The sequence below is a fragment of the Artibeus jamaicensis genome, unplaced genomic scaffold (assembly GCF_021234435.1).
Source record: "Artibeus jamaicensis isolate MK-2021 breed Jamaican fruit bat unplaced genomic scaffold, CSHL_Jam_final contig_3214, whole genome shotgun sequence".
NCBI classification, from domain to species: domain Eukaryota; kingdom Metazoa; phylum Chordata; class Mammalia; order Chiroptera; family Phyllostomidae; genus Artibeus; species Artibeus jamaicensis.
In genome coordinates this window covers 2034566-2045494 of record NW_026521760.1, presented here as the reverse complement: position 1 = coordinate 2045494, position 10929 = coordinate 2034566, and the positions used below count along the sequence as shown (strand labels likewise).

At 46.4% G+C, this 10929-nt stretch overlaps 1 protein-coding gene across 1 annotated transcript; it reads right to left on the bottom strand.

Annotated features, from left to right (window-relative positions):
* Positions 1 to 9060: 9060 nt before the first annotated feature.
* On the bottom strand, positions 9061 to 10929 carry GPR150 (G protein-coupled receptor 150). The gene has a single exon (XM_037153852.2). It carries the CDS (start codon positions 10927 to 10929, stop codon positions 9640 to 9642), a length of 1290 nt encoding a protein of 429 aa, XP_037009747.2. The 3' UTR covers positions 9061 to 9639.

Here is a 10929-nt window from a genome sequence, read left to right as displayed (position 1 = left end):
TAGACTCCTCCCTGCCCCCTCACACATATTGTGACTTGGATCTACCCTCAGCTGCATTTAAACTGGGCGGTGATTGTCCCCTGTGTGTGCTCCAGAGAACGAGTGAATATCAACTGGAAATTTTCCATGACAGGTATGGAGAGAGTATATTGCCGGGCTGCCCCAAATTCCATTTTTCATTCTGTTTCAGAGAGGGAAGCCTGGAAGGACTAGCCTTCGATTCGTGCCATACTCCATGCATGCTCAGAGTCACTCCCTGCCACCCCGTGGACTCAGGATGGTGCTGGAGAAAATATACCTAGAAGCAGGTTGTTTTGCCAAGTTACTGAAAACAGCCACTGAGGGACAGGACTGGAAACACATGCTCACGAGGGCTCTATGGCATGAGAGAGCGCTTCCACTCACCTAAGTGGGAGGGCTCAGAGTGGACATGGCAATGAAGAGATCGTTAATCTGCAGCGAGGCACCTGGGGCCTGGGGATTCCAACTCTGCAAATTTCTAAACTTGCAAGAAGGCAGGAAAAATTCAGTTGCCTCTGTCTCAGATAAATACATAGATAAATTTTCTCCCCGCCCTCCTTATATGTTAAACACGAACCCAAATTAAATTCTTATGAAAAGATTTCTCCCAGTTGAGTTTACCTTCAGGAATCATAGATTTGCAATCACCTGCATTGACCAACTGACAGCCACCTTGGGCTCTCTGAGGCCAAGATCCTGCCTTCTTTTGGATCCTTCTGTGATAGAGACTTTGGTGACACCAAATGCAGGGTTCTGGGAGTACAATTATGTTTGGCCGTTGCTCCAGCGGCCAGGGATGATTTGTTTTCCTAACTTTGGTAGGTAATTGAGGGGCCCATGCTATGATAATTTTCTTCTTTCTAGTAACACTTTGAACTCTTTAAAAGAGTTCATCACAAAACAGGAACTGAAAAAACAGAACCTCTCAGTCCTAAAGGAACAATCTATCTCAGGGGGAGACAGGCTGGGGCTGCCACTGCCAGAGGATCCGCAGCTCCTCCAGCTTCAGGAACCTCCGGCAGAGGCTGCGTGGAGTCAGCAACTGAGGGACGCTTCTGTGTGTTTCTACAAGGGTAAGAAGCTTTTTGTTGGGAACCTTACACCTGGCTTCTAGCTAAAAACATTGCGTTGATTACAGGAACCTGTGCGCTCCACAAGCCAATCGGCTACAGGCACATGAGGTGTCCACGAGTACCAGTTGCACCCAAGTAACCAATAAGCGGCCCTTCTTTGTCTCAAGCTAGCCAATAGCAAGCAACCTAATCTCCTCCCACCCCCATATATATATATACCCAGTTCGGAAAAATAAAGTTTGCAGCTTGATCAGAATCTTTTGTCTTGCTGCCATTCTTCGCGTCTCTTGTCCCCCCAACTCATTTGTTCTAGGTAGGTGGTCGAGCCCCAGTTGATTGCTCTGCGGGCCGGAGCAGCTTTTATTTTTGAACTTTAATTCTTTGAATTTTGTTGTTTTTGGGCTTTAACTCACAGAGGATTTCATCTTTGGGTCTCAACTTCTTCCCAGTCATTGGTTTGGAGTACAGATATAGAAAGGGTTTTGGGGGGTTTTAGTTTTAATTGGTTTTGTTTTTAACCGGAACCTTTTAGCCCCAGTAAGGGAGTGAGTCCTAGAGTGTTAGTCTAATCGAATTCCTTTATATGAGACCCACACGGGGTGTTCCCATTTAACACTTCACTGAGCCCGCTGATTTTGGCATGGGTGTGCTGCACTGAAGGTCGATTCTGTATGGTGTCAAAGTCTCCACATCTGCTGTCAGCAGCATTCTAAGTCTTGAACACAGAGGCTGATTTCAGCTGCTCCTGTTATGGAATGACTTCAGTTCATGCAGCTTGCTTGCAGTGGTGACCCCCCCCCAGTTCTCCTCACCTCTGTGTCCCCTGGGGTGTCCCCTGTGCACATTTCTGAGTCCGCCATTGCTGCTTCTGCGTCTGGTTTCCTCAGGTCTTAGGGAGCGAGAATACCTCTGCCACGTGCTTTTCAAGGCACTGCCATTCTTTGGATCTGGGATGTTCCAGGCTGTGCATGGTACAGTATGCCTTCAGAACTTCAGTCCCCTGTGCAGTGCCCTGTTCCTCCTGGGACGGCTCAGCGTTTCTGGCAGTTTAACTTTCTTCTTGTGTTGGATGCTTTCCTTCTCTACCATGTACACTGTGTGCCAAAACTGAGTGCTTTCCTTGCTTCTGTTCACTTTCTCCTTGTTTTCAAGCCCAGAGTATTTTTTCTGGGGTTGCACAGAATGTACTATGCAAGAACCAATTTTCCTCTAGTGGGATGATACCAGTAGAAGCTAACCTTCCACCAGGCCGGCATCTAAGCCAGACCTGCACTTGCTCTGGTGTTGTCCAGCCTGACATTACTTTAGTATGTGTCATCTTGACTGTATCTTCTCCAGGGCCCTAACTCAGCACCATTCTCTTGTTTGTTTTCTCAGGGAGTAGGCATTATCAGTATCTCCAACTGTAATGACTGTACCACTTTTGCACTCACTTGAAAATACTGATTCTTTTATCCTGGCTTTCTTAGTCTTCTCCTTCCTTAAGTATGCCCAAATTTCTGTAACCACTTATAGCTACATTCATTTCCCAGGTGTTTCTAATGGGCTAGCTCCAAAGGTGGGATCACATAGTCTATATGTGACTGCTAGAGGCATGCGTATGTGTTTTGTTTGGAGATGGGGACAATTCCCAAAGAAAGGGTTATTATGAAGAGGGCAGAGGCTGCTTAAAAGGTGTCCACTTGGAGAGCCATTTTGTACATTAACATATTAACTTTGAGAAGTACTTCTGTAAAGAAACCTATTGGGAAAAGAATACATTAGAAGATACCAAATATTAAGAAAAAATTAATAATGTAGGATATTCTGCAAGAAAACTGGCATGGTCTCTTCAAAAACACAATACCTTTTAAAAATGTCAGGAGGCTATTTTAGAATAAAAGAGACTAAAGAGCCATACAATCAAATGCAATGAAGGAAGACAAAAGGCAAGGTCTTGTCATCTCACTGGTAATAGTTAGGCTTGAGCCTCCATACAGTTTTCTATAGTGGCTGCAACAGCAGTGAATGAGGGTTCCTTTTTCTCCACAACCTCTCCAACACTTGTTATTACTTGTCTTGTTGCTAACAGCCATTATAACAGGTGTGAGGTGTTATCTTACTGCGGTTTTGATTTGCATCTCCCTGATAGCTCCTGAAGTTGAGGATATTTTCATACTTGTGTTGGCCATTTGTATGTCTTCATGGGAGAAGTATCTGTTCAGGTCCTCTGCCCATTTTTTAAAATTGGATTGTTTGTTTTTTGGTGATGAGTCATATGAGTTCTTTATATATATTGTATATTAACCCCTTGTTAGAGCTGTTGTTTGCAAATACCTTTTCCCATTTGGTTGGTTACCTTTTAGTTTTGTTGGTGGTTTCTTTTGCTATGCAGAAGCTTTTTAGTTTGATCTAGTCCCATTTATTTATTTTTGCCTTTACTTCCCTGGCTTTTGGGCTCAAATTCATGAAATCTTCTTTAAGCATTACTAAAAGAGATTGAAAAAGACACAATGAAATGGAAAGATATTCCCTGTACATGGATTGGAAGAATCAACTTAGTTAAAATATCCAAAGCAATACACAGATTTAATGCAATTCCCATCAAAATCTCAGTGACACATTTAAAAAGAAATAGAACATAAAAATCATCAGATTTGTATGGAAACATGAAAGACCTCAAATAACCAAAGCAATACTAGTAAAAGGAAATGAAGCTGGAGGTATCACACTATCTGGATTTAGAGTATAAAAAAGAATGAGAATAATCAAAGTAGCATGGCACTGGCAGAAAACCAGATGCACAGATCAATGGAAAAAATTGAGAATCCAGAAATAAACCCACATGTATAATGGTGAATAATTTTTGACAAAGGAGCCAAAAACATGCAATTGAGAAAAGAAAGCCTCTTCAATAAATGATGCTGGGAAAATTGAAAAGCCACATGCAAAAGATTGAAACTAGACTACAGTTTTCCCCCATCTACAAAAAGAAACTCAAAATGGATCAAAGACCTGACTATAAAACCTGAAACAATAATTTATGTAGAAGAAAAGATAGGTACTAAACTTACAGACCAATGCATTTGCTTGGGGCAGTTAAGCTGGATTCTGTTATTTGTAGCAGCAAGCAAATTGAAGAATTTTGGCAAGAAAAAAAGGCTCATTTTAGCTTACGGCATGTTGTTTATCAAAGAAATAGGAACATTCCATGTGCACTTTTATTTCAGCCAGCTTGTATCAAGGGATGGGACACTGTCATGGGCAGAGAGGAGCAAATGGGAGAAAATAAAAGATGTAATTCTTGTATTAAGTAAGGATTTTGTTGAGAAATCTCAAACTACAATTATTAATGACATTATTTGCAAATTCTTGTCATTGATAATTTTATTGATTTACTAATTCATTTGATATTGATATTTATTAAAGATTCACTATGTACAAAGTAATATATGAACTTTATTATACACATAGGTATATATCGCTTATCACAAACATATTTTCCACTTAAAATTTAGCCAGACCAAAAAGTGACAACCATAAAATGAGCTGGGGTAGAGTATTATATAATGTCCCCCAGTGAATCACTCTTTTTGATATCCACTGTTTGTGTAACCTGTTCCCACAAAGATTATGGGTTTGGCCACATCACCCTCTTTGGCAATGGACATCAGCAGATCTTTCACAAGCAAAGTCTTAATAGCATCTGTGCATAGGTATATGCCCTCTCGAAGCTCCCCTTAGACTACCATGCAATGAAGCAACCCCAAAATGAAAGATCAGGTAGACAGGAAGGGCCAGCTACTCAGCCATTGCAGCCAGACCCCATTCGCAGAAGACCCTCCAGCTAATGCACCTGCATGAGTGAGCTTAGGAGAAACCAGGAAAAGAACTGCTGAGCTAACTAACACACAGACTGGTGAGAAATAGTGAATCATAGCCCTTAAGGTTTGGGATGGTTTGTTTTCCAGCAACAGACAACTAAATCATGGGTAAAACGGTTTTGATGCCTTAAAAATGGGAGCCAAAGGCCTGGGTATCAGAAGATCTAGGTTATAGTCTCCAACCACATATTGATACAGGATGCAGCCAAGGGGGGGGGGCCCAAAAAGATTTGTAATGGTATTTAGAATTCAAAGTGTATAGGAATATTGGAGAGACATATAAGATGTCAGAAGAAATGAATGGAGCAGGGCCATCGAGAGCTATTTTGCACAGCAACAGTTTTACAGCTAACCTCTGGAATGATTATTTAACATATCTATAACCTTTAACTGGTTTCATAGATATGTTAAATAGCTGTGGCCAAGTTTTGAGCCAGGGAGAAGTGAGTGGCTTCTACCCAGGATGGAACTAGGGGCTGTGCCCCTGAGTGAGAGCCTCTGTGTGAGAGCTGGGAAAAGACTGGCTCCAGGAAATGAAGGGTCCCCGCTTGGCCAGGTGAAGAGACAGCCATGCAGTTCGGGGCAGAGTGAGGACCCCTGCAGTCATGTAGGAGAGAACCATGCAGTTTTGGCGAGAGGGCACACCCCTGCAGCCAGGTGAAAGGGAGAGCCACGCAGCTTTGCCAGAATGGAGATCCCTGCATCCAGGTGAAGAAGAAAGCCACCTGCTTTTGGTGGAGTGCGAACCCCTGCAGCTTTGGTAGAAGAGGCCCACGTGGCTTTGGGGTGCCCCTTTGGCCGTGTGGCCTGGAAAGCAGGAGAGACTTTGACTGGAACTGGGTACAAAGAACTCTTGCCAGTGGACCGTGAGAGGGTACCACATGACTTTGGATTAACTAGAGGTCCTGCACAGTGACACCGCTGACGTTGCCAGTGGCCTAAAACATAGACGTGTGCTCTTTTCCTGATTTACGGTACCCGGAGTTGGGACAGTGGGAGAAACAGGAGCTGTGTGGGTATAGGTGTATACCCTAAAGGACTTTGATATTTTAGTGGAGGCGTTAGGCCTGAATAGCATTAAATAAACATTTTGTTTCCTTTTCACAAATCTCTGGCATTGAGAGATGTCTTTCCAACTGGCGGCAGAGAGAAGAGCCCAGGAGATTTTAGTGTTCTATCCTTGGGAGGGGCCCCTGTTCTGTGGCAGTTTTTGGCATCTGTAGGTGGGCCAAATATTGCCCCCCCTCCCCAGACCTCTTGTTCGGTAACAATATCAAATTGAGATATTTAACTGCTTACTGTGTAATTTGATGAGATTTTATACCAACTTGAAATGAAAGATGGCAACTTGTACCCTTACCCTTGGGTGAAGCTCAGGGGATAGAGTTAGGGCCCCAGCCTTAACCCCTAGAGACTCAGGAGAGCCAGTGGTATAATTCTAGTTCAAGGTAAGAAGACCTACAACCCAGTCCAGTGGACTACTGGGCCTCTCCCTTCTTCCACCTTTTGTTTCATTCAGGCTCTCAGATTTGGAAGTGCAATCTCCTCAGTCTCCTGGGTCAAATGCTCAGCTCCTCCATCAACACCCTTACAGCTACACCCAGAAAAAACATTCGATCAAATATCTGGGCATTCCATGGCCCAGTCAAGTTGACAAATAAAATTAACCATCACGAGAAATTATGAGTTCTCCTTATAACTTCATCCCTAATGGGAAGTGTCAAATACCTATACATTTTCATTTCTCTTCCTGAAAATGCTCTAAGTGATATGTAATTTCATCTTATTAAGCACTGAAGGATACACATGAATGAAAGTTCAGCCTGTGTCAAAATCCATGAGGTTATACGAAGAGAAAAGATTCGGGTACTGTAGTCTCTATACCAAGAGAAAAGATTTGGGGACGGAGTAGAGCGGTCTACTCTGCCTAGTTTTAGGAATTGTATCTCTACCCCTTGTGGCTAAGGGCAAGAGACGACCTTTGGAATGCCAGCCGCAGGGGACAAAGCCTGTCTCTGGTAGCAAACGCTGCCTCAGTTCCTCTCCCTGCTGCCCCCAAAGCTTGGTCGGAAATCAATGATGGGTAAGACCCCTCACAGCGGGGGGGGGGGGGGGGCAACCTAAGCCACACTCGATCACTTGGGAGGCCTTCATGGAAAGAGTGTGGGGGGGCTGCAACAAAGAGCAATGGACTCCCCCCCCCCACCCTTTGACAAAGCTGGAGTCCCCACGTCCTCTGGGAGAAGCTCTTCCTGGCTCTAATCCCCTTAAGCCTGAATACCTGTTGGGGAGGGGTGCAGCTCCTTGCCTTGCTAGAGCGTGTCCTGGGGAACAATCTGGCATCACAAAGACTTGCTGATTAACCTGTGAAATCTGCTAAAAGTGCTTTCATTCATATGATAAGGGTCCAAGAGGAAATGAGTATGTCTCCGTTTCTGCAACTCTCTTCCTGACAGACACTGACTCATACTAAGCCCTCAGATCTCTTTGAAATGTTATCTACTGTTTGATCCTTGCTGTCCTGTATTCCTGTGTATTACAACCCAATAAAATGCTATGGAAGAGGGTGCTCAGGACCTTTTTCTCCTCGGAGGAACTGGCCGCTGCTGGCCTTTGTCTCCCCTGAGAAACTGGCCACAGCTCACTCCAACATCCCCAAACAGATCTCCTCTTGTCTCGGCCATATTTACTCATTCACGTGTGTCCGTGGCACTGGGGGGACTTGCGGAGAGGTCGCCCGCCCCCACAGGGTACTAGAGTTGCTACACAAGCTGCAGCCTTCATTCCTCTGGCCAATGAGGTCACACCAATGTTAAGAGCATTAGAACTGCTTCCTTGCAAATGATTCAGCAAACATTCCCTCAGCTAACTGAATGGAGCCTTTAAAGTATATTTTGAATTTTTAAAAAGATTTTATTATTCAGTGAATATTTATCATTACTGTATATTTTAAAATGTAGTTACCAAAAGCCTGCCCTAAGCAAATGTGTCCTAGAGTATACTTGTGAAGCAGAAGATGCTTCCATATTAATATGTTATAAAGGAAAAATAGTTCCATGGTTAAATGTTTGGAACACTAGGTTAAATGCAGCTGCCCTCTTTTTTAAACTTTTTATTACAAAACTTAAAGAAAAATTGAATAATACAAAAGAACAGCTTCAACAGTTAACATTTTTAAATGTTAACATTATTAAATATATATGTAGTTGTCATTTTTTAATAACTTGAAAATTAGTTGCAGACATATTGTTATACTTCACCTCTGAAAACTCTGAAGACATGCTTGTATAACCACAAGTGTTATCACACTTTAAATTAACATTAATTGCCAAATACCGCCTTGTAGCCAGTCCACATTCAATTTTACATTTTGTCCTCAATGTAATTTGTAGAGATTTTTCCTTTTAAATGAAAATATGATTATATGTATCAGTGAACAAAACAAAGAAAGCCTGGAGAGAGCATTGAGCCTGCAAGTGAATCGCACCAGTCCTTGCCTCTTTCTGCATCTTAGTCCTGCATTTGTGCAGGAAAAGGAACCATGATAATGGAAAGCTTACAGATTCTCAGCTGAAAGACACTGGGAAACCCATGGATATATTGTTCAAGATTGCTGTAGAATCAAAGGACAATTAGGAGGGTGCCAATTAAATCTACTCTTTGACTTTGTTCTCAGCATTCCACACCAATAGATACTGCTTTCATTTTTTTTAAAGGGAGTTTTATATGTACATGTAGCATTCTGAGGGCACAGCTTCCTTCTTAGCTGCAAATTTCCATGTGGCTCCCTGACCTGAGACAGTGAGTGCCACCCAAACTCACCGCCTTGGTACTTCTTTTCTCTAGTTTGCCAGGGGCACGTGCTGAGAGGCTCCACCTGCAGACAGTATCGCTGCTGTAGACGCGGGTCTGGGCACACAGACAACTTCCTATCGAAACTGGGCATTTTCGAAAGGGACTAAGGGAAGCTTTATGTGTCCCTCTTACAAGCCAAATTGCTACTGAAGTGGAAGCTATACTATGAATAAAGGCCACATTGATTTTCTTCGGAGAAACACATTACCATGTTAAGAAAGACACAGTAGTAATTGTGCTGTGGGAAATGTTTTTATTTTACAAATACTCTGTGGCTCTGAAGTAACAGCACGGTTACATTTCTTACGGTATCACTGGTACAATTTCCGGGCTTTTCAGGGAGGGGAAGGTGGAAATTTTTCTCCTGGAAAGAAAGGCAAATTGTATGGCCCCAAAGGTACACTTGATTTAAACACAATTCGAAATAAGTCAAAACAGGTAATAAACCATCAAATAAAATCTTGGCAATTTAGTTAAAACAGATGATGTTACCCAGAAAACTACGGGACTGTAACAGAGAACTTGAAAAAGAACTGTAACCTGAACTGCTTTTACAATTTCCTAATGGCTCGCTCCCTCGTTTCCAAGAGGGAAATTGTGAAAAGGGACTGAAAGGAAGAAAAGAGATTGTAATAATATAGGAGAATGTAAACATTACAAAGGACTATAAAGGAGAGTGGAGAAAGTGGACAGCTTCCGTGTCACCTCTCTCGGAGACCCTCCTGTTCACCTGTCCGTTGTTATCTAGACTGACCCAGGCGGCCAGCCTGGGGTTTCCCGGAGGCCGTGCCGTAGTGACAGATGACCTGTCTCTGGCCACCGACCACCTAGAATGCGCTTTCGCAGGAGCAGGGCAGCGGCCGGGGACGCGGCGGCGGTGGGCGCAAGCAGCCCCTCTCTGGCTGCGCCCGCCGAGCGTGGTGGTAGTGGGCGTGGGGCCAGCGGTGGCGGCGGAGCGCTTGGTGGACTTGGGCCCCCTCGTCATCCTCCGAGACTCCCTTCTGCTCACGGCAGAGAGCGCCCAGGCGCTTCCGCAGCCACCACCAGAGCTGGCAGTCGCCCGCCTGGAAGAAGAGGTAGACGAAGGGGTTGAGGGCGCTGTTAGCCACCCCCACCAGGCGCAGCGCCACCGCCAAGTCCTCAGCTTCCCACTCTCCCACCGGTCCGGACGACCACGCGGCTGCCAGCAGAGCAGCAAAGTAGGGCAGTTCAAAGCCCACGAAGAGCAGCGCGAGCATCAGGCTCATCTTCAGGCTCTGGACTTTGGCGCGCGGTAGAGCGCTGTGAGCGGCGGCTCGGCCAGGACCCGCTGACTTGGGCGCCCCAGCAGATGGTGCTGGAGGCGGGTGCTGCCACCAGGTGCAGATCAGGCGGCTGCAAGCGACGCCCAGGACTGCGGCTGGAGCCGCGAATCCCGCGGCGGCCTCGTACAGCGCGTAGACCTGCAGGTGCCAGCGCGGCAGAGGCGCAAAGATGCCGCGGCATCGATGCCCTCCGGCCCAGGCGCGGGCGTCTGGGGACGGGGCGGGTCGCGCGGACGGGGCTCCCCCGCGCACCACGAAGACCGGGGGTAGCGCCAGCAGCAGAGCCAGCAGCCAACCCAGGGCCGCTAGGACGCGGGCCGGCAGCAGCGGGCCCTGCGGACAGCGCAAGGCGCGCTGGCGCTCGAGGGCAATGAGCGCCACCAGGTGGGCCGAGGCTCCCCGGCCGGATACCTGCAGCAGCCGCACTAAGCGGCACTCCGGGTCGCCCGCCGCCCGCCGCGGCTCGCCCCGCAGCTCCCAGGCCAGCTGCGACAGCGTGGTGCCCCCGCACGCGTACAGGTCAGCCAGGGCTAGTTGCACCAGCAGAAAGTCCATCTTGCGACGTTTGGGACCAGCCCAGGGCCCGCCGCCGCCACACAGGCGGCGCAGTACCTTGGCGTTGCCGGCCACGGACAGCACCAGGATGACCCCCAGGTAGACCAGGCGACTGGGCGACCTGGGCGGCGGAGGCGGCGGTGGCCCCGGAGCCGGGACTTCCTGTCCGGAAGTCAGATTGATACCCCAACCCGGCAAGGGGGGTACGGAGAGGTTGGGCGCCGGCGACAGAGTTGAGTGGCCGAAGGGATACTCCAT